General features: G+C 39.6%; 1 protein-coding gene across 1 annotated transcript; it reads left to right on the top strand.

Moving 5' to 3' along the window:
* The first annotated feature begins 4,161 nt into the window (after window positions 1-4,161).
* Window positions 4,162-26,579, top strand: CCDC169 (coiled-coil domain containing 169). Its single transcript, XM_088522122.1, has 8 exons — window positions 4,162-4,290; window positions 8,706-8,788; window positions 9,254-9,364; window positions 9,459-9,499; window positions 19,198-19,296; window positions 20,240-20,293; window positions 22,394-22,470; window positions 26,366-26,579. The coding sequence occupies exons 1-8, from the start codon at window positions 4,202-4,204 to the stop codon at window positions 26,466-26,468; spliced, it is 657 nt and encodes a 218-aa protein (XP_088378248.1). The 5' UTR covers window positions 4,162-4,201; the 3' UTR covers window positions 26,469-26,579.
* The last annotated feature ends 235 nt before the right edge of the window (window positions 26,580-26,814 follow it).

Genomic DNA, 26,814 nt, shown 5'->3' on the forward strand with positions numbered 1-26,814 from the left:
TTTCATGGTAGTTATTGTAGGTGCATATTTTAGCCTGAGAAAAGTAAAACAAAGGGACTAACCACTTGAAATGTAATGTGGACTGATTTACAGAAATAAAAGCTAAATTAAAATTGATTAAATTGTGCTCAACTTCCTTATAATATGAAGCTACTGTATGGACCAGTGAATGGAAAAACTAGAACTTCTGAAGTTCTAGAAGAACAAGCAGTCTGGGAATATATCTGCAATAAAACCTCATCCTCAATTACGGCTGAAATGTTTCACAGTAAAAAGACCTGGCAAAAGTACATTATAGCAGTTTTTGTTCTGTAATCTATTAATGCTGGTAGGTGTGACCACTGAGTAGTACAGATTTAGCATTTGCAAAAACACTTTTGTTATGGATTGCATTTACACTAGGAATGTATTTTATTTATATCTTCCTTCACCCCTTCCACCCCTACCCCACATTTCATTTTTTGCATATAGCTCAAGTAAGCTTCTCCCCAGTTCCTATTCCATATAAACCAGTCTTCACATCCTGAGTTAGCTCAGAGCTTCCTTTTATACCTTCTACAAACTGCACTACTTAAGCCTTTCTGTTTAGTTATTTTTCATTCACAGCTTTGTTTGCTTTGCATTTAGATGTTGAACATTGCTCTTTATATAGTACTTGAGGCTGACAGAGCTGGTCCTGTTCAGCCTGAAGAAGAGGAGGCTGAGAGGGGACCTCATCAGTGTATATAAACACCTCGAGGGAGGGAGGGTGGGAGGGAGGAGGACGGTGCTGGCCTCTCTTCAGTGGTGGCCACCGATAAGACAAGAAGGAACAGTCACAAACTGAAGCACCAAAAGTTCCACAGGAGTTTAAGGAAAACATCCTTACCGTGAGGGTGACAGAGCCCTGGAACAGGCTGCCCAGAGAGGTTGTGGAGTCCCCTTCTCTGGAGATCTTCCAAACCTGCTTGGATGCCGCCCTGTGCCACGTGCTCTAGGTGACCCTGTGTGTGCAGGGGGGTTGGACTAGATGACCTCTAGAGGTCCCTCCCAACCTTAAGCATTCCATAATTCTACTTGCTTTGTAAACCGCATTAGAAGAACTGCTCTATTGCTGTTTCCAAATTTATTTATTGCTAATTTAAAGGCTTTTTTGCTATAGCATTTGACTTAAGTCTTGTATGGAGTTTACCTGCCGTGTCAGTTCTTGCTGTGGCATTCCCCACCAGTCTGCTGGTTAAAAAGCACACGAAAAAAAATGTTCTTTATCACAAATCTAGAATCTAGTATGGGAAAGGACTCTTCTAGATTATAGAGTTTATTTAATGCTTATTAAGATGGGCGTGGGAAGGGAGAGGAGAGAAGAAAAAAAAAAAAAAAAGGCTTTGGGACTTCTAGGGCTCTCTGATTCAAGCTCATTCACTCAAAGCCAGTGGTCAGGGTTGTATCTAGTCATGGCCATCTTCAAGGATGGTGGTTACACAGCTTCTCTGGGCAACCTCTGCCAGGGCTTGACTGTGATAGTATTTTTCCCTTGCATTGAATCAAAATTAGTCATATGCATTGCTGCTTATCCTTCTACTGCACATCTTTGAGAAAGTCTGACTTTGTCCTCTCTTGGTCTTCCTGTCATGTAATCCTCTGTTTCTTGTTTGTTCGTTTTTCCAGTTGTTGTCCCACAGCGTGTACTGGTAAGTGGGGGTTTCTCACCCTAAATGAAGGGCTTCACTTCTGCTTTTGTTTCACTTCTTGAGATTCCAACTGGAACATTTCTCCAGCCTGTCCAGGTCCCTCTGAACGGCCACCCTGCAGTCTGGCACAGTGACTGCTCCCTTCAATTTGTTACCATTTGCAGACTTGCTGAGAGTGCACTCCCTCCTGTCGTCCGGGGTGTTAATGAAAATTTAAGTCAGACTGTCCTCACTATTGATCCCTGAGTCCTGCAGCTGTGCTGCTCATCATCACACTTTAAACCTGCTGGCCCAGCCTGTTTCCCACCACATTCCTGCCTGCTTACCCAGTCCATATCTCCCTGGTTTGGCTATAAGGTTACTGCTATACCTTACTTTTTAAGTAACTCCTTATCTGTTTCTTGCCTTCACACAACATGAACCTGTGCATTTAAGATTCCTAGTCTCTTTTTATCAAGCTCCCCTGTATTGCAATCAATTTTCCTGTCTTATGAGTAATAACAATTTTAACCTAAAAATCGTATTAAAAATCTTGAAATGCATTTATAGGTATCTGTATATCTAATTTTAACCTATTTATTTGGATTAAGGAACTGGAAGAAAACTTCTGTGTTGCAAGAGGCACTATTACTGTGGTAACTAGAAAGAATCCTGCTGGTTTTCAATTTTTAACCCACTCACATAGCACCTCAGTCCACAAGGCACCTCTCCCTAACTACAGGTCCCAAACCATCTGGCAAAGCACTTGGTCAGACCTGCCGTCCTGTGCTAACCCCACGAATGTGGCCCGGGCGCATCCTTATACACGCTCACTGACCCGGTTCCTGAGAACTCGCCTAGTTAGGACACCTAATCCCTGCATGGAGCCTGGGAGGATGTCCCACTTCCCTGTGATTCCAGGTCGCTCTCAGAGCTCTTAAATATGCCCGTTTTGAAAACTACCCAATAGGCTGGTTAAGTTAATCTTGAAACAGTTTCTTCAAAAATTGAAAAGAAAAATAACCATGGTGGGTTTCTTTTTGCAGGCAGTATATTCAACTGGTTATAAAAGCTAACTTAGGTCCAAGACTTTAAATTACTGTCTTGATGTGGTATGTGTTTTGAATATATGTCTTTAAAATATTCAGTAAGTCCTGAGGGCAAAATGAGCAGCTAAATTTGAATGCAGTTACAGTGCAAAATTTGTCCAAAATTATGTTTCTGATTAAGTATCTCAGACAATTTTGCATTCAGTCCGCGTCTCAAACGATAATTCACCGATTAGAATAATAGCATCAATTATAACTTGGGACTGTCAGAAATCACCTCCCATCCTAATTATATCAAACAAATGAAATTAAAATGAGTTTTTCTCCTAGCCAAACTTTAGCTTCCCTGCTGTCCTACCCCGATACACTAGATCCTGCTGGACTGCTGGTCCAGAAGGAGGCAGTCTAGGGTTTTTGGCTGTTTTCCTCCTGTTTTTTTGCGGAGTTTGCAAATTGAACTAGCTCCTAGAGAAGACTGACAAGTGCCAGAACTGGCAGGAGGCAAGTGGCTGATGTGTGCCAGTAAATATGAGGATCAGGACTTTGCTGTTTCAAATCAGTAAACTATTAGACTGATCCATTTCAACTTTAGAAACTAAAGTTGACTAAAATGCACAATTTTTTTTTTCAGGGCCAATGTTTTGGGTGTCAATGCTGATTTATGCCATCTTAAAGAAATAGTAAAATCATATCCCTTGTATCAGACTTGGCAGCTGTACCCTCATGGGTACTAGGTGCCTGCAAGGTTATAGCATATGACTTGCTGTTTGTACAACAAAAGTAAATGAGAAACTAAATCTTTTGTTTTTTGTCATGGTGTGCCAGTAATGAGAAATTACAACCCATCATCCTGCTAAGGTGAGGAGAGCCACTGAAGTGAGTACTAGGTCTCCCAAAACACTGAGGCAGTTTGACCACTCACGTCTTAAATCCCTTGTTTGAAAAATGCAACATCGAATGCTTGTTCAAATGCAGAACAACTTAATATACCAAATAAAATGCTACTATCTGTGAATCAATGTATATGTGCTTCAGTCCATGGCAATGAACACTGGTTATTTGGAGCCCCTTGCTCCTGCCTCAGGTTAGCTACTTGCAAACTAGTTTATGCCCAACACAGGTTACAGTTATCGAGGGCACTAAAATGCAGACTCGATGCTCTTTGCAGACAGGGTCCCGTTGTGCTGCACCCGCCTTCACATGTGGGTCAAAGCCTATATTTAAAACCGTGCTACTTTCCATCTGAAAGAAGAGTGAAAAAGAAAAAGTCAGCACATGTTTGTGTCCCACAGGTCACCCAGGCTCAGGGCGCCCGGACTTCGCCGACAGGGCCAGAGCTCTTCCTTGAGGGGCCAAGGCTGTGTCGGCCTTTCCCGTTGTGCAGCCAGACCTTGGGGGATCCTCTGGAGGGAGGGAAGCAGGGAAGGAGGGAAGTGGCCTTGCGCTGAGCGAGGCCGTGCTGCGCCGCCGCCGTCGCCCTGCGCAACCGCCGCGGGCTGCGCCATGGGGGACGCGGGCTGCGCCATGGGGGACGGCAGCGCGGGCGGCCGCGAGCAGCTGGTGCCGGAGCTGGGCCGGGAGCAGCAGAAGCAGTGAGTGCCCAGCAGGGCCCAGCTGCCCCCGCGTGAGGAGGAGGGCGGCATTCCCGCGCCATTCCGGCGCTGCAGGGAGCGGCCTGCGGCAGCTGGGGCTCCCCGGGTGGCTGTGGGGAGGGCGGCCGGACACTGCGGGACAAGATGGGGCAGGACAGCATGGGGCAGGTTTCTCCCCAGGGCTGCAGCCAGGGCAGCTCTGCACCGGGAGCTGAAGGCTGGTGGGTACACGTGGGGTTGGGGGGGTAGCCTTGGTCTCAGGTGTAGGGAGGAGGTGGAGGGGGTCAGGGACACTTGAGGCTGGGGACTCCATGGTGGAGAGAGATGTTACAGACACCCTGGAGCAGGGTATTGGGTTGGGTGAAGCCCTGAGAAGGAAGAAGTGGCCATGGGGCTGGGGCTGGCACAAGGAGCCTGAGAAAATCAGAAATTTCTAGGCAAGAGCCCCAGGCTTGGTACTGTTTGGGCAGGGAAAAGGAGCCCAGGATGGGGAGCCAGTACGAGGCTGAGAACTGGTGTGCTGAGTGTGCCCAGGGCTGTCTGCTTGGGGCAAGGAGGGTCAGTGAGGTGCTGAACACATCGAGCTGTGTTAGAACTGCAGAGCTCAATTTCCTTCCTCCTCCTCTACCAACAAATATCTCTGAAACCCATAGGAAGGTACCTCATCCCTCACCAGTGCAGATGGGCAGAGAAGCTGAGTACTAGTGTTGCTGTTTCCTGTTACCCCTTGCTTGGGCAGCAGATGGTTCAGCGACCTTCTGATTTGTTTGGAGGTTGCACAATGCTTATGGTTTGCTTAGGAAATTGCAACCTTTTCACTGCATTAAAGAACATGGCTGCCTTTTGAATACTAAGCGAAAAATTATGAAGAACCGAAAGCTCTGTGCCACCCTAATTCAGGCACTTAATATTTGCATTTTAGTACAATTTTCAAAAATACAATTCCACACTAATTTTACCCTGGTCAGTGTTTTCTTCAGTGTCCAGAATGGAGATTCTGCAAATATTCATGCATTTTTGTCCTTTATGAGAATGTATATTCGTTCATGGAAAGGGAGAACACACAGAGTCAAATGTTTGGACAGCTTCTGCATTCAGAATCAAAAAGGAGCTTGGACCTTTTTGCACCTGTATATTTAATAAAATGTACTTATAATGAATCATGAACAGTAGTGTAACAGCATAAGCAATATATGAACTACCTTCCGCAAACACCAAGTCTTTGACCAGACACAAGATCTTGATATTATAAGAGTTCAGATAAAAAGCAAAAAGTCTTGGCTTTGTTTCATTGCTGTCATATATTTGTCTGAATTAATGGAAGGTTTAATGCACATTAAGTTGTTGCTAATGGCTCTGAGAATCTTCTGCAGGACTGGGCCCAAAGCCTAAGTCACATTACGAAGTTGTGACTTGTTTGCTGATCAAAGGAAAATATATTTTGATTTTAAAATCCTCTATTTTGATGGCATGACAGAGAAAGAGTAAAAAACTTGCTGCTCCAGGCAGATTCTACAGTCATTTTCCTTTTAAATCCTGTGTATACAAATAGGCAATAATGCTACTGTCAAATATTTGACTTAATTCATCCAACCTAACAGTTAATAATCAGAGTTGTTAGAAAACTGCTTATGAGCTAGTCATTTTTATAGTCAATGAGGATGAACAGGCCCTTTTAGAGTGTGATTCACCTGACCTACTTTAAATGTCTGTTTTGGAATGAGATGAATCACCCTCAAAGTGCTGGATTCTCTCCATTTGTGTCTAGAAAGCTGAGGATGGCTAGCTGGGAGGTGGATGTCTGCATCCCTAGGGACACATCTCAGCTGTGTTATCTTTTTACTAGTTCATTTATTTTTACTCCATTGAGGCAGTTTGTTAACAGCCCACCTACACTCTCATTCAGCACTTAGGAAGAAGAGATTTCTACTTGCAAGGGAAAACTTAACAAAATCCTTCATGTCAGTAGGGGGTCTGTGCATAAGTATATGCTTATTGATTTAATACCGTGAAATATTTCAAAAATGTTAATGGTAGCATAAATCTGAAACAATTCACTATAGTCAGGATTCAGTTGCAGGTTTTATTTGGGCTCACTGCAAATATTTCTGAGAGAGAAATTATGTATAATATTACAGTAACCTTTTCAGTAGACAGAGGCAGAGCCATACATTTAAGCATGTCAAATACTTAGTAAAGTCGATAGCCTGTTAATTCAGCTTGTGAGGCTTGGGCTTTCGTGGCCATTCATGAGCAGGGAAGTTGCAGACTTCTCCCAGTCCGCAGTTCACTGTAAATGTTTCCAGGTTCAGGCTTTCAGTACTGTGTCCCCTCTTCCTTGTGGTGTGCTTGCTGCTTTGTTCATAGATTATGAAGGTGGCTGGCTATTTTCTTTTTTGCAGGAATTAGTCTGATGTGTCACAGAGCTGGTGTCCTGCAGCTGAAGATTTGCCTTAAGTTTCTCCTGTAATGTTGCACTGCTGCTTTCTCCACTAAGGAAAATGGCTTCAGGCAGTCTTTTGTCTCATACGTGCACCAGATTCCCAGATCGGGTTAGCAAAATGTGCAGGAAAATGGCTTTCATTCTGAGTGTCTCTCATGTTGAAGTAAAATAGCAGCTGTGAAATGCCTTAAATAAAAACTCAGCAATTTTCTTCTTTTGTAATTTCAGTCACAGCTTTCTTATCTCAATTGCAGCCTTTTTTTTTCTGCTTTTCTTCAGAAGAGCCTTCCTGCTAGGTGTAGCATGCAAAGATGCAGTTACATCCCAGTGACCCCTTAAACTCCAGCTCTTGTAAGTGCTTTCTGCTGTGGTGACTGTAAGTTGTCCCATGGCTTAAGAAAGATTCAGAGGACTTAATATATCTAATTATGTTTAATAAATGTGAGGTTGTAGGTAAAATCACTCCAAAGTCTCTCAAAGTACAGAAGAAGTCTCTATTTCAGCAGGCAACTACACTGCATTAAACAAGCATTTAACTGCATTAAATACAGAGTAACAGACATGTCACCAGAACCATCACTCCTATCACAGTTAGAAATAAGTCTGGCAATGCAAAACACTCCAATACAATGAAAACCTGCAGTATTTACAAAGTCAGGCAAAGTGACTTATTTCCATCCCTTTTCTCTGTGAAATGACTATAATTTACTGTGTATACAGTGACTAAAATAATGAGGTTTCAACTGGGCTACTTTCCAAATGCTTTTGGAATAGTAATATTTAATAACAGTCATATTAAAAAAAAGATGATTTCAGTCTCCGATGAAATTAAGATTTTCTGTCAGTGTAGAAAATACAGTCAGACACCTGGAAATTTGAGTTCATCATTTTTGTATACTTCTTCTTCAAGAAGGAGCATAATTGGAAGTTGGCCAGCTGCTTTGCTAATGATTCAGAAGGAAAAGGAGAATGTTTCTTACACTGTAAAAACTTTGTATTGATTTGAAATAATAACAGAAATTACAAACTGACAATAGTGGATTTAAAGAACTCATTCTTACAGTTTTGTCCCTCAGCATAGACCTAGTCAGGATTTGCTTTATGGGGAAAGCTTAATTTGATTTCAATACAGCTCAGATGTAGCTATAAACAGCTTTAACTGTATTTAATTTTCAGAGTTCCTGCCTTCCTGAAATCCCATTCTAATACATCATCATCATTTCCTCTTTTCCAGGCTCTGTGAGGTTGATTTAAATCTGCTCTAAGGAAACCTCGTATGTTCGTACTGCAATAATATCAGCAAAATCATAATGAGAGTGGAGCAAATCTGGAGCAGCAATCAATCAGATTTGCTCTGTTTTCCCACATCTTGTCCTTCCCACTCCTGCATTTCTCTCCACTGTCTTTTAATGGGACTTACCCCACAGAGCTGCTGTCTTGCCAACAAGTTGCCAGTTCTTTAGTTCTTTGCCTAATTTAAAGTTGACGGGGAAACTGGATGTTCCAAATTATGGAAAAAAAGATTCACTAACTGAATGTTAGCATGAGGAGAGCAAAAGATGATACCGTAGCTCTGTAATCAGCCCTGTTAGCACAGGCTGCTAGAACCAATAGTAACTGTATTCTGAAGATCATTTTTCATCCAGAACATTTTCAGAAAGGAAAGTCATGTTGACATAGCTCTCCAGTTAAAAACAAGCAGAAGAATACCCTGCAATACCCCAGAACAGGAACCAGGACAGCACAGGAGCATAATGGCTTTCTGTCTTGCATGTTTTAATGCACAAAAAAACAGGACTTTAAAACCAGTCTTACTTTTTCTTTGAGTATCCTAAAGCGTCTTCCAAAGGGTCTAGGTGATTGCACAGGAAAGAGCAATGGATACTTCATCTAAAAATGCATTCAACTTAGTCTTTTGCTTTTAATAAGATTAATGCTGTGGCCAATTAATTGACTTCTCTAAATATCACAGGCAAATGCTTGAAATCTCAATATCTGAATTGAGAAACACAGTGACAGAACTGGAAAAGAAACTTAACAGTGTTGAAGATGAAGGTAAGTGAATTGCAACACAGTCTTCCTAGTGGAAGAGGAGACACAGACAGTTAAATTCTTCTGGGTAAGCCCTACAGAGATACAAATTTTAATGTGGAAATTGAAAATTTGTCATATAAAACATGATTTTCGTAAGTGCTTTATTGAAAATGTGAAATTAAAGAATACTAAATGCTACATGTTAACTTTTTATTGTTAATTATTAATGCAATTCTATATAACATGCATTTATACACTGAGTTGGTTAAAATTCTGTCTGCAGTAAACCTAGTGGAAAAAATTCCCTTGGTTTTCAAGCTGCTTTGTATACAAATTAATACTTTGTGTTTATGAAGATGGCTAACTGGAGAGTTACTTGGTGGCTAGAAGAAAGTGAGAAAAATTTGAAAAAATAGTAGCTTTTATTTGTAACACCATGAAATAACTGGGACTGGAAAAGAGGGCACCCCTGCATTTTTTTTTAAGGTAATGAATGGAAAACCAGATACGAGACACAAGTAGAATTGAATAGACAGCTAGAAAGACAAATTATTAAACTTCAAGACAAGATGGAGCTTTTTCGTGGAAATCCAACAGGTAAAAATGGGTATTCCTGGGTGTTATTTTATATAGAATTAGTGATTATGTGCTGGAATGATATAAATGCATTACATATTTTGTTTATTTATAGATAAATTGTCCTCTGTTCGTACCTTTGATCAAATGCCCCTGGTGAGTATAATGACATTTAGTTGCACAAGCATCAAAATCACAAAGTAATGAAAGAATTCATATAATTAAATAATTAACTCAAAAAAAAATCAGTGATCCTAACTAGGAGCTTAAATGATTTTCATCATTTGAGATACATAATTTGTAAGGTATAAAAAATCAAATCAATTTGACAATCACAGTAAAATCAATAAATCGGCGGTACATACAAACTGCACTTTGGGAAGGATCATTTTATACAGTGAAAGTTCGGTCTGAGTGAAGATGTGTGTTTGGATATGTAGTGAACTGTATGAGATGGAGTAGCTAAACTATTTCTGGGAACAAATAGAAAAATGTAAAATATGTATTAACATGTCTGACCAGTTACCAGTGATATTTCGCATAATAGATTTGTAAGAAAATTCCTCATTGTACAGTGCATATACCATTTTTGCAACACAGAACAAGGTACCTGTTTTAATTTTAAAATGTTATTTAATATACTTGTATTTTCCCACTTCTTTCAACACATGACATTTCCTATGATCCTGAAAGGGAAAATGCTAAGAAAACATCAGCAATAAAGAACTGGAAGTAGGAAATAAATAATTTTTTTAATAGTTTCAGGACTGTTTTTTCCTTAGCCTTTCATCTGCTGAAATCTTTTGCTTTGAGACCTTTTCTGCTTCTCACCCACATTTAGAAGTATGTGAGATAGACATAAATGTAGCAATGTCTTGTAACACAAGCAGAAATACTGAAAATTATGATGCAGAACTCTAGTTTAAAGATTTTTGTTTGAACATCTTGTCCTCACAGAAGTGTTCTGAAGATTGATGGGTGCTCGCTGAGCTTGTAGGAGGCTGTGTGCCGTTTGGTGGGAATCACGTCTACTGTGAGCAGGGTGCAAATATTTTTACCTAGTCTCTCTGTTCTGATCCTTGGCCTTCACAGAGTAAATATTCTTGTCAGTATTAGTACTGTCAGGCCTTTATTTTATTAGTACTTGTTGGGACTTTATAGTTTGGTTAGATTGTTTTCCAAAACAGATAATTAGAAAACAAAAATAGAACAAATTCCTTCCCATCCTATTTGTCTGCTTCATCACGTTCATTTGGAGACAGAGCTGGAGTTATATTTGAATAAAACTGCAAATTGGCCCAGAAAACTTGGAGTAGGGTCAGCTTCAAACAAGGTTATTTCTGTGAACCTGTAAAGCACAGATGCCAACTGGCATTCGTGCTTTTACAGTATTAAAGGTGTTTATTTCCATCTGATTGCCAACACGCTCTTAACGAATCCAATTACATTTTTGCCAAGCACTCGAGGTGTCATTACCAGTGAGCAAATCCGTGACCATTACAAGTAGCAGCGCTGCCCTAACCTAGCACATTTCTAATCTCTGCTAAATACCCTGTTCTCCCCTCATCTATGAGGTATTCTAAGGAGTTTGGTTGCTATTGGAAGGAAGGAAGGAAGGAAGGAAGGAAGGAAGGAAGGAAGGAAGGAAGGAAGGAAGGAAGGAAGGAAGGAAGGAAGGAAGGAAGGAAGGAAGGAAGGAAGGAAGGAAGGAAGGAAGGAAGGAAGGAAGGAAGGAAGGAAGGAAGGAAGGAAGGAAGGAAGGAAGGAAGGAAAGAAGGAGGGAAAAAAATCCTTCTGACTCATTTTGATTTTTGGAGAAGGAAAGAGGGGAAAAAATCAGATGTTTCTGAGGGGCTTTGCTGTTCATTGACTGAAAATGTCAGAAAAGTAGGTGTTTATAGATACATATTTAGAGAATTCAGAAGTCCTTTTTTTTTCCTCTTTTATTTTTGACAGACAAAACATCGGTCAAAAATACACAGATCAATTTGAGGTGTATATGTATATATATTTTTTCCACATCCTTTTTCTTTTCTTTTTCTACCTTTTTTGTTTGGTTAAAGGGAGAAGTTGGGAATCTTTAGCTTCTCCATAGACAAGAATAAAGAACAGATGTGGTGAGTGGGTGTACAAAAGCAAAGAGTTTTGCAGTCAATCCTCAATTATCATTTGTTCGGAATTAAAAAGCTGAGAGTGTGTATATATACAAAATGGTATGTGTGCACATAAAACCAAAATTACATTATGATGAGGAACATATTTAGAAAATAAAATATTATTTGTGACTCTTTTTACCCATTTTCCCAAGGAAGGGAGAGTTAGGCATTCCCTTTATCTGTTTGGTAGGGACCTCTAATAATTTTTAACTTAGCTACTGAGCAATTTCAGCCACATTTGTCCAAGGCAATAGCTCAAAGATAGTAAGGTGATTTATCTTACTTAGATAGTCATTTAGTGGCCTATCATGCTCGATAGAATGAGAAAAGCATGGCCGACATGTAATTCATCCCATTTAGAGATAGGTAGGATAAAAGATTTCCTCAATATCAAGCACTATAGAGAAAATAAAAAAGATTAGTCATCAGGGGACCCTGGCAATGAGCAAGCTATAAAACCTGGATAGAAGAGAAGAATACAAATGTAAATTCTGTAATGATGAACAAGGAATCACAGAGGATTTCCAATAATCATAAATTGCAATAATTATTGCAGATGGTTAGAACCACTTCCCCCTTTCTAATTAGAATCATACTGATGAATGATTCTGTGCTATAAAAAAGCCCCAAACCATTTAAATATAGTCATCAGTTAGAAGTCCTTATACTGGCTTGAGTTATTTCTCTTTTTAGTTGTTTCCAAAAATGGTGAATGCATCACAGGACAGTAAATGTAGAACTAATAACTTGAACACGCACATTTTTACAGACACAGGGTTTAGAAAATCATTTTTTGTGTATTGAGGGTGGATTAAAAATATTCTACATAGTGACAAGCACAAGGGAGTTCCAACTGCGAAAACTGTTTAGTCAGTAATTTCTTTTATATCCCAATGAATAATACAAATGTCATACATATTTCAGGAATAATTACAGAAGAAATGCCTTCTCTCTAAAGCTTAACATGTGGTGAATATTATTTACCCCTATTAAACACTCTACATTTATTTGTTTACATTTTTTTCATTAGCAAGTTTTGGTGAAATACATGTTTCCTGATAAGCATTATTTCCCCTGTAAGCAGAAAGAAAACCATCTCTTTTTTTCCTCTCCCCATTTCTGCAAGAAAAACTCCCTAGATAGCGGCTTTAGTATGCAAATGCTGCGAAATATACTGCAAAATCAGTTCAGAAGAGCACACTCCTGATAGCATTGCCCTAGCAACGCTCTAGTTAACATTAGCCAAAGAATGAAGGTTTCTGTGGTAAATCACTGTATCCGGGAATGCCCAGCATTTTAACTTAGGAAATTCTGACAGTAAAGGGCAGATATTTGCAATGCAAGGCTGTCTTTCTGAGGTGACAGCGATCATGAACGGAGAACTCTGCAGAATAACCTGGGATTCTTTTGCCATCGGTTTTAAACTTTAAGCAGAGTGTATGGCAATGTAAAATTGAAGAAGGTGATGGCACCATAACGGGAATTGTATCTTGGGTTTAAGAAAATATGTAACTAAAGATTTGTATTTCTGTAGGTTTGCTATCTGCCTACGGGGAACATCAGCACTATGTAATGGCCTAGGAAATACTGGTCATTTTAGGAAGTCACACTTAAATGAACCTTGTTGCTCTCGTTGGATTAGGTCACCAATAAGACTACGTGATAAATGAATTTGACAGCCTGACTTTCTCTGAAGATCCTAAGGATTTTGGAGGAAGCTCTGTAGTCTGGTTTGATGGTCCTAAGTTGTATCCTGCCTCATCACAGACTTCACATTCCTATTCTTTCCATTTGGCCCGGAATATGTATTTTTAGATGACTTTTTGAGGTGTTTTCTTTTACTTTTCGTGTCACGATGGCATTAGTTGCTCCTCCTAGTGGTGGTGTACAGACCAACAGATTTTTCTACTCGGACCCTTCTGTGCTGTTCCTGGAAGCACAAACTCACCTGGCGTTTCAAAGGAAGCACAATCAAAATCTTGCAGTCAACTGGCCTTGATAACTGGCGTTTCTCCAGCTTGGTGGTTGGTTGGAATTCTAAGAATTCTTTAGCAATTGTCTGGGACTGCAGGATAGCTGTTTTCCCAGGGAAAACACATAAGGAAGCAATCTAATTTTTCAAGGAGCAGCAGGAGAGATCCTAAGAAGTGAAACATTTCACAGTTGACAACATCTTGTCCTGTCAGTCCAAACCACAGCAACAGAGGCCTCAGTTTTCACTTTTTCTTTCCCAAGTCCGCAGGCAACCACAATAAGCCACACAGAGGGGACCACGTGGGGAATTGGATGGCAGTGGGGGTTTGGATGGCAGTGTCCCACACCTCATTGCACTGGAGGAGCCTAAACTTTGCAACAAGTCTCCAGACTCCGTCCTTTACCATGGCCATTGCTAACCGCTGATCCAAACGGGGCGCGTAGATTCCTGTGGCTCAGCTCTTGAGCTGGTTTTGGATATAAGGATCATGCTAACCACAAGGGGGCACTTGGCATTTAAACAAGTCCAGTACTCCTTTCCTTATCTGTAGTGAAGCCTTTATCGCATCTAGTGCATATATAGAAAGTGTATATTGTATGGATAAATATGCCATGCTAAATAACTCTTTATCATTTATTTATCATAACTCTTTTCATTTTTCCATTTTCATTTGCTACAATATATGATAAGTTTATCAATATCAAATAAAATCAATTTTCGTTTCAGTAAAAACAAAGACATAGAATTGCTTTTTTGCTCTCTCTCTGTGTTTAAAATGTTATGTTAAAAGATTCAGTTAAAGCAGCTGATAAACATCAGCTGCTGATCTTGAAGGGAGAGCAGTTTATTTTCTAAATAAAACTGCATTTGATTTAAAATGTCAAGTAGAGCAGATTGCAAAGGCCTCTTGTTTCTTTTTACACAAGTGGCAGATGTATTGCTTCTGCTGGCTAACTCATGGGAAAAACTACAGAGAATTAGGAGTGAATTGCCTTAGGATGAATAGTCTGCATGAGCTGGGCTCTGATGACAGCAAGTTTGAGCATCTTGATGATGTCACAGATTTGTCACCTTGTCTATTGGGAAGTGATTGATAGAAATTGTCACCTCTGCTGACACTGGTAGAAGAGCAAGGAAGAATCCAGAATGAGAACAGCTTCTGTGGGTGGCTTTAAAATTTAGCCACAGTATCATTCTGCATAATTTTGTTTTCTGGCAAGTGTTAAACTAAATGTATAACTTAAGTTGATGAAAAGAAAACTTGTTTGAGAAAAGAACTGGAGACTTATTAGAGTGTTTTCCTTTGTGAAAATGTGGGATGGGTCATTGCTGGACACTGGACACAATGTATCGTTGCACTGGGAGTGGATCTTGCTAAGCCCTGCAAATTCCCTTACATAAAGAAAGTATTCATTTAAAATTCAGTGTGTCTTTTAGTTCACTAGCTTCCCCAGGATGGTTTGACATAGGCAACTTAATGAAAATTAAGAATCTTAAATTCAGGTTAAATCCCTTAGTCAGCTTATGTCTCCTTTCCAGAAATACATTGTCCAGCTATTCAAGGCTTACTAGAGGAATCTGTAGTAAATCTAACTTAAGACATATTTCAATATTCAGTTAAACCAATTCCATTAATAAAGTCACCTGACTTTCTAAGGTCTCTGACAGAATTTATCCTACTGGTTCATCCTGGAGTTCTTGGCAAATCTTCTTGGGCATTACTACGCAATGGGAGCCCCTTGGGTTCTTTCCATCTCTTCCTGGTCCTTGCTTTTGGGGCTTTTCTGTATACCTAGAACTCTGCTACAGTTGTGTGTTGTGTGTTACTGTTTGCATTAAGCTCTATTTTCTGTGAGCTTTTGCTTTATTGTGATTTTACTGTGTAATGCACTAAGCTGATCAAATGACCATGAGCATTAGGAATTGAATCTGCCTCAGTGATTTTTTTCTGCTTGTTTTTGATAGGATTCAATAGAGGTGAATACACCCCTTAGTGATTTGACTGATTTCCTGTGCTGTTGTTTCTCGTGTTTTGATTTGTGTTGCTGTGCAACAGCTAAAGACTTCATATATACAAGGGCTCAGCAAGCTCTTCAATTTCTGCATTGACAGGTGGAGTGAGAGGTAATTTATCACACGTCCTTGTTAAAATGGCCCTTTTTACAGTTTTCCTAGTTGTTGTTTTTGAAATAGCATTTTGTAGTGTTGGGGACTTGGAAAGATCTGTTAGTTGAGTAGTAATAACTACATGACATAGTCCTGCTGAGCACTGCAACACCTAGACTCCTGGTTCCAGGCAGAGAAGTCAGAAGGCTGAGCTAAGTGCCTAAGTTTCCTACGTATTAACCAAGAGAAGGGCATCTATCTCGGAATTCCTCAAAGAGATGGAATGCCAACGGGAAGTTGGTAGGAAATGCCCAAGAGTTGTGTTTGAAATCCTGTCTTCTTACAATAAATGGGCATCATCTTGCAGATATGAGTCAGACACCCGTTTATAACTGCTATTCTGAGCTGAAACCCTTTCTTCATACGGGAAGAGGCCAAAGAGAACAAAAACCCATCAGCCAGGCATTGTAGTAATGAGGACAATTTCCCTGGGGAAAAGGATATCTGAGGATGTCTGGGATTCCATGTTCTGCTCATGCTTTTTATATTCAAAAGTCCTTAGAGGATATATGTAAAAAAGCCTTAAACTACTTCCATCTTGAGAAGTAGTTTCATTGCTGTAGCTGTAGAAGAGTTTTTTCTCACTTGTTTCTTCTCCATCTGTCCCTGTAAATTTTGCCTTCCTGACTTCGTAGTGGCCTGACTTCAAGAATTGTCACAGCACTAACTCTAACAGCAAAAGCACCCCCAGGATTTAAATCCAAATTCTTGAGGTTATAGAGGACAAAAATGTAAGTCTGCTAGTGAGCTTAATTTTTAGACCGAAGAGGTTTCCTTCCTCATGTGAGCATGCCTGAGCAGGCGTATCACGTTGTGTCCCACGAGGAGCACAGCCAATGGGAAACTTTGCTTGGAAACTTTGAAACTTAAAGGTTTTCAACAGCAAACTAAGTAGCTTAGTATTGCCCATGGACAAGTACAGTAGCAACTGTTCAGATGTTTCCCTAAGTTCTGTGATAAAAACAGATGTGAAGAATGCAAGGCACTGCATAGATTCCTTTATTAGAAATGGTATGTTAAATTCTCTCTGAAGGGCAATTTAGACTGGTAAGTTCCTTTTATATTTTGAGCTTCATTTCCCAATCTGTAACTTGGGAATAATTCCACTTTCCAATTCACAAGAATATTGTGAGGATAAATACACTGCCAAATTGTGAGACATACACACACCGTAGAAATGGTAACCATATACTTTAGTCACATTATTGACTTATTTCTATCTGCTTGCTCATCAAAGCAATGGTCCAGGGCTTTTTATTGCATTTGGGTATCATCATTCCTCCAGAGCTGGATCAGTACACTGGCATCTGTTTTGAACCAGCTGCATTGGCAGCAAAAAATGGACAACACTTCTGAAACCATTACATAAAAAAAAAAAAAGGATCTAAAAGCAACTTGCTCTTTAGGTGGGAGAACTCAAGGAAATTAGATAAGACAGACCAAGGAAAAAAATGGTCTGTCATGACTTATAGCTGCAAAGTCAGGTCTTGCTGTCTTACACACCACAGACGGACAATCTGGTGGGGCAATAGGTAGTGGTGCTTGAGTTTGCACAGAGAAAGCTTGAATACCTATTTTCACTGTGTTAGAGTTTTTTGTGGTGATACAAAATATGTTACAGGCAGGTCACACAGTTATAATCTTTAAGATGCAGTCATGTCAAGAAGGTCAAAAAAAATAGTATCCTGGCTTGACAGTGCTAAGGGCTTCTCTATCTGTCTCTTTTGATTCTGTACAGACACTGACATCCTAATGAAACACCACAGGACTCTAGTGCAATTTAGCCAAGTTGTCTGTGTAAGGTGCAGTTGGTTTACTTTTTCTCCCCAATTTGTCCAGCTCTGACTATATTGAATGCAGGAGCATTCTGTATTAGGGCAAAGGTTTAATCTGCATCCAAGGTATTTCAGTTTTAATTGGGAGAAAAACAAAAAACAAAACAACAAAAAACCTATGTTTTTCAGGTCTCCGATGTGTCTATTATAACAGATCAACATTAATAACAATTCAGTTATAGGTGAAACATTCTTGAAAGATTTAGCTTTTCTGTTGTTTTTATCTCTCTCTCTTTTTTTTTTCTTTTTTTTTAATAAGTAGGAGGGGTTATCTTTTAAAAGCACTTCCTCTTCTGCTGTGCTACTGCAAACCCCTGGATTTAATGAAAGTCATTCTTGAGTGAATCTCAGTAACAGACTTTTTAATGAAAAATAAGGTTTGGTGCTGAGTAAAGAACAAAAATGACATATAGAAGATTATCAGAGAAAATAAAAGAGTGAACAGCAAGAAATAGAAAGGAGAACACTGGAAATTTCAAATAGAAGAGGCAGATGTGTGTGTTTGGTAGCTGTTAGAAATCATTGGCAGGACTATTAACTTCGCAGATGCAACAAATAGAAATCTTGATAATGTTCAAGGTCAAGAATATAAGTTATCGATCTGAAGTGACAAGGTTCTTTATGAGAATAACATAATCTTTCATGACAAATGACATTTTCAAGTTCACTCTGGAACAGAGAAAAATGACTGTTCCAGGATGGAGAGCTGCCCAAAAAAAGTAGAAGATGAAGTGATGAAGTGATCTGACCAAAGAAAGGAAGGAACAGTTATAACAAAATATGTAGACCAAGACTTAAAATTTGATTTTGGACTTCTTGACTTTTGGCAAATATTCATAAACAGTTTTCTGAGAAACAGATTATATGGCCTCCTGGAGATGGGTTTTGCATGATAAGTAGAGGAAAAGGGGGATCTTATCAATATGTATAAGTACGTGAAGGTAGAATGCAGGGAGGATGAGGCCAAACTCTTCTCCGTGTGGCCAGTGACAGGACAAGGGGTAAAGGGTGCAAGTTGAAACACAGGAAGTTCCACCTCCATGTGAGGAAGAACTTCTTTCCTGTGAGGGACAGGCTGGAACAGGCTGCCCAGAGAAGTCATGGAGTCTCCTTCTCTGGAGATCTTCCAAACCCGCCTGGATGTGACCCTGTGCCATGTGCTCTTGGCCTCCCTTCTTGAGCAGGGATGTCAGACTAGATGATCTCTAGGGGCCCCTTCCAACCTTAACGATTCTGTAACTCTGCGATTCTGAGATTCTGTTGTTGTGAGTTACCTCTGACATGTTACGTGACTCTTCAGTCAGTCCATCAGCTCTCCTGGCAAGTGATTTCAAAACAGATTTCCAGGTGAGATTTGAAATCTTCGTACTAAAAAGTAGCCATGGCAATGAACTTTGGTTACAGGTAGGGAGAGATTCTTCATGGTCACAAAGTATTTTGGCTTGCCCAGCAGGGAGCAGCAGGGCAGAAAACTAAATCTATATCATTTTAACACAGTGAAAATCTGTAATGCATAACAGATAATAGTAGCATGTGGTTAATCACTTTTGTGACACATCTCTATGATGTGCCAGCAGGCATCCTGTAAACAAAAAGCGAATAATAAGCAGATAGAATGACAAACATTGTAGTTCCTGAAGAGCAGGGACTGTGATCGTGACTTCTGACTGTCTTTATACAGAATAGGCATACTTGTAAAATATTTGTTTACTATAATTACAGGGTTCCTTAAAGCAGCTCCTTAAGCAACTAGAAGAAGAAAAGAAAAGTCTCCAGAACCAGCTAAAAGACTATGGACTCAGGCTGGAACAGGAAGCCAAGGTTTGTAATCACTGAATGTCTCTAATCCATAAAAGCCATTGTGCTGTCCAACAAGCAGTCTAAACCAGTGGAGCAGACGTTAGATATCTCAGAGTCACAGAATAGTTGAGGTCAGAAGGGACCTCTTGAGATTGCCTGGTCCGACCTACCTGCTCAGTCAAGGTCTAGGCTAGCTCAGGACCATGTCCAGTCAGGTTTTGAATATCTCGAGAATGGAGACTCTACAAGTCCTCTGGGCAACTTGTTCCAGTGCTCTGTTATCCTCACTTACGTTCAGACAGATCTTCCCCTGTTCCAGTTTGTGACCATTGCCTCTTGTACTATTATTGCACATCACTAAGAAGAGCCTGGCCCCATCACCTGTAGTCCATCCTGTCAGATATTTCTGTCCTTGCTAATATTTATACACATCGGTGAGATTCCCCTGAGCTTTCAGTTCTCCAGGCTCAACAGCAATCTCAGCCTCTCCTCTTATGAGAGAGGATGCTGTCCCTTAATCTCTGTGGCCCTTCACTGGACTTCCTCAGTAAATCCTTGTATTGGGATGCCCAGAACCGGACACAGTAGGAGGCTGTTGGCCTCCTTTGCCATAATGGCACACTGCTGGCTCATGTTCTTGTTTGTCAGGACCATCAGTCCTTGTCTGCCAAGTTGCTTCCAGCAAGTCGGTGCCCAGCCTGCACTGGTGCATGGGGCTGTTCCTCCCAAGATGCAGGACCCAGCCTTTCCCTTGGTTGAACTTCATGAGGTCCCCCATTTCTGCAGCACACAGAGGTCCCTCTGAATGGGACCATTAGCTATTCCTCCAAGTTTCGCATTGTCTATGAACTTCCCAAGGGTGTACCACTAAAAAGGTTCTGGTATTTGTTTGCTTCTTCCCTTATGATTCAGCTTTTAAAATATTTTAATTAATTGTAGCTTACATTCCTTATTTTAAATATAGGCTTACCACAAAGCCAATGATGAGCGGCGCATGTACCTCTCAGAGATCTTACAGGTAAGAAAAACGATGTAACTGATCAGCTTTTTAAAATCATTATGCTCCCTTAATATAGCAGCTACTAATGCTATGAGGCAAAAGTCACAGTGTTATCACTGTATCCACCTACCATATCAAGGTCATCTACCATATTCAGATCACTGTATCTTCACTGAGAAAGCTGAGGCAACATCTGATGTTTGTCTATCATGAGAGTACCATCCTGCTGTTTAGTGTTTTTGCTGAAAAGAACAGAATTATTAGCAGCAGGGACACTTATGTTAAGTTTTATTTCCTCCTTTTCATGTTCACTCTTTTTTTCCTTTAAAGACAAGTTAGCCTGTCAAATCAGAATGACAAAACAGTAAATACTTCAATTAAATTCAGAACAGAAGGGATGAGATACCTTATTGTTATGAAATCAAATATTAGATTTTATTACTGCGAATTATATGATACATAAAAATGGTTAAAATGAATTGTGAGGAACTTTCTAAGGTTTCTAGTACTTCTTATGCTGAAAGCACTCTTAATTCTTGAATAATGTAAAAGTAATAGCTTAGTGCGATACTCAAGACATGCAGTGGAATGACTGTCACTGAATGCCTGGCGTAGCCTTTCACTGGGGTGAAAGGCTGTAATGAGCAATGTTTCCATGTGTTTGCACAGCAGGCGAGTGATTCTCTGGGGTGGTTCATTGCTGCTTTGGAGACTCTGAACGAATTGTGTAAGCTGGATTCCCAACATTCGGCCAAGTAAAAGCTCAGGAAATGCCAATGAGAACTGTTAATTTCTTCATATCAGCAGTGACACTGGGAAATGCAGAAGGAGGAAAATTAGTTTGGTACTGAATATGCTAGCAAGAGGGGTGCCCTCTGCGTCCTTAAATTATGTTCAGCTATACTTAAACATTTATAAAACATTGTTTGAAGTGAGGAACATGCATTCGGGAGGGCATTAGGGACTAAGTTTTAGCCACCCACGCTGAAGATAGTTAGTGCTTACATTTTCAGTAATGAATCCCATTATTTCAAAATAATTTTAGGACAAAATAAACATCTTCAGATTCATTTTGTCTAGCTTTAACTCTCTGAATGTTAAGCATTCAGTCTAAAGTCATTGTAGAAGAATTCTCTGTAAACTGTGGAGAGAGAGATGCATGTTTAAAGCACAAACCATTACACATGTTTTAGGCTAAGATGAATTGAATTTCGTTCAGAGTTATCTGTCTCTCTTCCTCAGCTGTAAACAGAGCCTACTTGATTGATTTAGAGTACACATTTACCTTTTACATGACTAATCTGAGCACAGTAGTCAGTCTTATCATTTTTGATTTTTGGTTGCAGAAGAATCATTGGCTTATCTGCTCCCTTCAGGCCCTGTTTTTCTATAAACTTGAGATGATTGTTGCTTTTATGTTATTTTAAAATCACATATGTATGCTTTCACTTTTAACAGATCATTTTAACAATGGAGATTTAAATAAATGAATTTATGTTCAGCCCAGATTTTTTTTTTTGGCTGTATTAAAATTTCACTGTCCTAGAGTCTTTGCTGTAAAGTCACAGTGGTTGAGTGAGGTTTACCCATAAGCTAACATTTTCCATATATTGCAAAGATTTTTTGCAATTAGCTTTTACTGTCATAGTAGAGTCTGATTTGTGATTAAGATTGTTTTGTAGGAAAAAATAAACCAAACCATAATTATAGATATTGCCCCTGGAAAATAGTTCATCCTACTGTAGCTCATTTTAGTTAGGACAGGCCCGGAGTAAACTTTGCCAGCAAAAGCTTAGTAATTGATATTAATTCTTTATATCCTGGAAGTTATATCCATATGAATAAAAAATCTATTGAAGCGGTCATAAAATAGGCCTTGCCTAGTGTATCATAAAATTGCAAGTGACAAATCATAGTTGCTATGATCTTCACTGGAGTTCCTCTGGTGCAAACAGTATTTCAGTCCCCAAATCAACATGATATCAGTATAATATGTGCCTAAAGTGCTCTGCAACATTAGGGCCATAGCTGGTCTAAATTACTTTGAAAGTATTTTACTTCCTTAACTATGCCTGTGGTTAGGAGTTAACTTGTTTTGTAAAAATGTGATTCTTACAGATCTCAGCTACGCTTAAATTTCTTGAAAGGCAAAAGCCTGATGCAATGACGGGGAAGAAAGAAAACAAGATACTGAAGTAAGTTTCTTTTATATTCCTTCTGTTTTCTGGTTTATTATTTTATTGTTTTCAATATTGTAACTTCCTGCTTATACTGTCACTAAACATAATCAAAATATTAATGTGTAAGATAATTTTAACACTTCATTACAGTCAGTTTTATTTAAGTATGTTGCAAGACTGAAGATGAAGTACTGAAATATGTAAGCAACATTTTTGGAATCTGACAATAGTTTTGGTGTTCTTTCAAGCTCTTCTAAAATTGAATTATTTTTTTCTAAATTACTGCAGAGTTTCAGCAAAAATTATGCCCTCTAGTCCCTTAAGAGTAACTAAAATGCTTAGCCTGGACCTTTTCAGTCAGCAGAGGTTGTAAAGCTTTTTGTGGATAAGTATGTGAATGACTTTAGATCTCTTGTGTAAAGGCTTAATTGTTCAAAAGATTTTTGGTCAAAGCAAAGGAGGATTTAGTTATATGGGTTTAAAAATTTAAATGTGAACAGAGCCCATTTGGAGCTATGTAGAAATAAAATATATTTCTAGCTGTAGTCCTTGTGAGAAAGCTTTAATTTGGAGGTGATTTATTTTTTAATTGGTCTAAACAAGACCAGTTAAAGAACCTGAGGGACATAGAGCCCTAAGAATACAGGGAATCAGATGAGAAGTATGTCAAACCAGCCTCCACTGGCCATAAGTAGATTTCCCTCAAAACTGTGTGAAAACAAGGTAGGCAGATAAAATATTTGCTTGTAGTACTTTCCCAAATATTTTCTGTTTCCTATGGTTTCTATTAATCTCAGATGAACTCCAAAACTTACTGTATTATTAAAACAAGCATACACAAAACATATTGACAACATTAAAAATATAGTGAGTAAATTATAAACATGAATTGTACAGATGTACTTTCTTACTCGGTTTATCCGTTCTATATGTGCAGAATATACTGTGTCTGTAGCATGGCAGGATTTCTGCTGCATTGGAGCTTCACACCCAGGAGAGGACAGGGCTACAGCATGAGCTGATATCTGCAACTGAAGTTTCTCAGTATTGAACAAGCACTGTGTGGCTCTGAGATTCCCCATATACCACCAGTGTGGGGGATCTGGCCCTGTGAGTGTCTGACACAGCTCCTGGAGGAGGACAGGAAGTTAGAACTAGGAAAATTCCCTGTCTCTGCAGGGAAACTAAATACCATCAGCCAGATGTTGAGATCTGCCGGGAAATAGCACTGTTCTGTGATTATCTGCTGGGATTTTCTTGTTGCTGTGTTATTTTTATTAATTTATTTTAGCAGATCATTACTTACCCCAAAATTATATGACAGAGAATCTCTGTATTTCTCCTTATAATAAAAAAGGAAAATATAATTCTCTGTAATTATTGGTCTCAGAAGATGCATATTGTAACAAAATATCTCTTTCACCCATTCCCTGTCAGAGGATTTTTTTCTCTTAACTTTTCAAAGCCACACACATGAAGGGATTTTTTCATCCTTTAATTTGACATTGATAGCATTAAGGACTACATAGTTTGGAAAATACCAGCTTTTATAACCAATGACCAAATTTCAAACTTTGTTGGCAACATAGAGATAGGAATGGGCATTTGACATAGTTATTATTTTCAGGAAACACTAGGTATGAGTACACACTGTCACTCACAAGGTCAACATAGCTGTTGTTATGTTATCCCTTTTTAATTATGTATTGATTTACTGTTTGAAAGATACTCATTCAAACTGACATTAATGAGAAATAATTTCATCCAAGTGAGTGAAGACCTGCCTAATTGAAATTAAACCTGTCCTTGAGAATAATTTCAAAAATTTCTGCTCAGAGTTCTTATCTCACTTCTGTTGGCCTTTCAGAATCCACCTGCCTTTGCTGGATCTCAAATCCTCCTAAGAAAGGGTGTTTCATGTTCGTTTTAATGATAGGTGCGAGCATGGAAAACACAACCTGTTTTAAAGCAGCTCTGTGACACCTGTGAATGGTGATTGTGGATATTAATTTTTGATGCATTTTGATGATTGAGGATGATCAGGGGCCTGCAACACCTGCCCTGTGAGGAGAGGCTGAGGGAGCTGGGCCTGTTCAGCCTGGAGAAGAGAAGGCTGAGAGGGGATCTGATCAGTGTCTATAAGTACCTCAAGGGAGGCAGTGAGGAGGATGGGGCTGGCCTCTTTTCACTGGTGGCCACGGACAGAACTAGAACAAACAGCCACAAACTGAAACACCAAAAGTTCCACAGGAACTTAAGGAAAAATTTCTTAACAGTGAGGGTGACAGAGCCCTGGAACAGGCTGCCCAGAGAGGTTGTGGAGTCTCCTTCTCTGGAGATCTTCCAAACCCGCCTGGATGCCACCCTGTGCCATGTGCTCTAGGTGTCCCTGCTGGAGCAGGGGGTTGGACTAGATGACCTCTAGAGGTCCCTTCCAACCTTAAGCATTCTGTGATTCTAAGATTCTGTTTACTAACCATTCAAACATAGAAGTGAAGTTCAGTAGTGGCTCTTTATGGTATTTCTCTATGAAACAAGAAAACAGGATATCTGGCATTTGTGCAAAAAACATTGATTTCTTGTTTCCTCCTACCTGTTACACAGTTTGAGCAACAAATTTAATGTCATTCTGAGCCCATACAGCAGGGCCTGCTAACTCCATTTTAGTGCTGCACTGGCACACAGTATCTGGCCTCTGGTTTGCACTGGCCCAAGTGCAGCTGGTTGTGAGTGGAAGAAGTTTATGCTGCCTACACAGTGCCACACAGACCTACCTTGTCTGCTTGGTTCAGCTCTCCCATGGCTCCTAATCAATGGGCAATCTTTGGTTAATCAGCTGATAAGAATTTGAATAGTCAATTGATTATTGAGAAAATGTGGGCCTTTGGTTCCAGTGTTCAAAGCTTCAAGTGGAATGGGCATCATATCCCTGTGAGCCAGCTCTCCCTTCAAGACCCTGCTTTTCCGAAGAGCTGGAACAGAGGAACCATTAGTCTCAAGAACAGGACTAGAGAGCCCTAGGGGCAGCTTCCTTGGCTGTTTGCCCAGAAATTTTAAAATTTCCCAGATCATGTCATCACAACTTCTATCACATAACAAATATTTCTCTAGCTATCATCACGGATAAAAAGAGGCAATGTTGTGATATATTTTCCTTCAGAACACTTATTATTTGGGAGAAATACTGAAACCCTGTATATATCTGATAGAGTAGGTAAGTGAAGTGAATCTGTCCACTGTAGTGATGAACAGGGAGAGAAACAGAGATACATTGCATAAAACCAGAGCTGCAGCCTGCTTCATCAGGAGAACGACCCTTCCAGTTTGTGGAATTGCCATTTTCCCTGTAGAAATCTGTTTATGCTCCCACTGATTTTGCCTAGAAGATCAAGATGAAAACAGCTCTTGTAGGCTTCATGTAGGTGGTGTTATCTATGTGAAGGCCATCACAGAAGTCTGCTACCAGCATTTACATCTTACATCTCCTGAGTAAGATCAGGGACTCAAGAGCATGGGTCTCCAGACCGATATACCTGCAGAGAACTGTAGCTATATCTACAAGAAGTGTTTTTTGCTTTCTTGATGTGGATTATGTAACTAACTTATGAAAATGGTTCCTAAGCCAATTATCTTTCTTTCTGAGAAACAAAAATCAGTTCATGCTCTTCAAATGTCATCATTTCAGTAGTCAGGTATAATAAGATGAGGACTGAGTTTGTACACCGAGTAATTAAATGCTCTGCTGGCCCTCAAAACCAGAAATATACTTATTTTGCCTCTCTAAGGTTTATTAATTAAACATAATAATAAGTTGTGTTAATATAAAAAGCATGAAAATTTCTATCAGTCAAAGTTTCTGCATTAGAGGGAACATGACATTTCGTAAATATCTTCACCCATTTTATTTCAGAGGAAGGTGCAGTGTTCCAGGAAACCAGAAGATGGTTGATCCGAAAAAAGGAGCAATTAAAAAGACTGTAGGAGTGAAGCAGCTTCCAAAACTAAAGGGCTGATTTAATGTTCTTGCCAAGAACTTCCAATCACTTTTATTCTTGTTTTTATATGTTTAACTAGAAGTTTCTGAATTGAAAATGAACATTTTTGTGCTGTATTATGGTAACAAACCCAGACTGGCATATCTTCTTGGCAGCCTTAGAGTACGCTGACTCTTTGCTTAATGGAATTGTTCTTCTAGTTGCTATCTCTGTTCTAGTATCTCTGAAGCTTCCCATTCTGGTTTTCATCCGTGATGCTGGTCATCAGGAATAAATGAAGCTTGGGGAACATTTAATTTCTTTATGTACTGGGTAGGTCCTTAGATTCTTTGGCCACATGGCAACTATGGAAAACAGCCTCTAA

The sequence above is a fragment of the Tinamus guttatus genome, unplaced genomic scaffold (genome assembly GCF_059628265.1).
Source record: "Tinamus guttatus ecotype Peru unplaced genomic scaffold, ASM5962826v1 Tinamus_guttatus_pri_ptg000150l, whole genome shotgun sequence".
In the NCBI taxonomy this organism is placed as follows: Eukaryota; Metazoa; Chordata; class Aves; order Tinamiformes; family Tinamidae; genus Tinamus; species Tinamus guttatus.

Bases quoted from the DNA above. Each gene is read 5' to 3' on its own strand.
- CCDC169 (XM_088522122.1), top strand. From the start codon at position 4,202: ATGGGGGACGCGGGCTGCGCCATGGGGGACGGCAGCGCGGGCGGCCGC. The intron at 19,297-20,239 runs GTTTGTAATCAC...TTTTAAATATAG, and splicing joins GGCTGGAACAGGAAGCCAAG to GCTTACCACAAAGCCAATGA. The intron at 20,294-22,393 runs GTAAGAAAAACG...TGATTCTTACAG, and splicing joins ACCTCTCAGAGATCTTACAG to ATCTCAGCTACGCTTAAATT.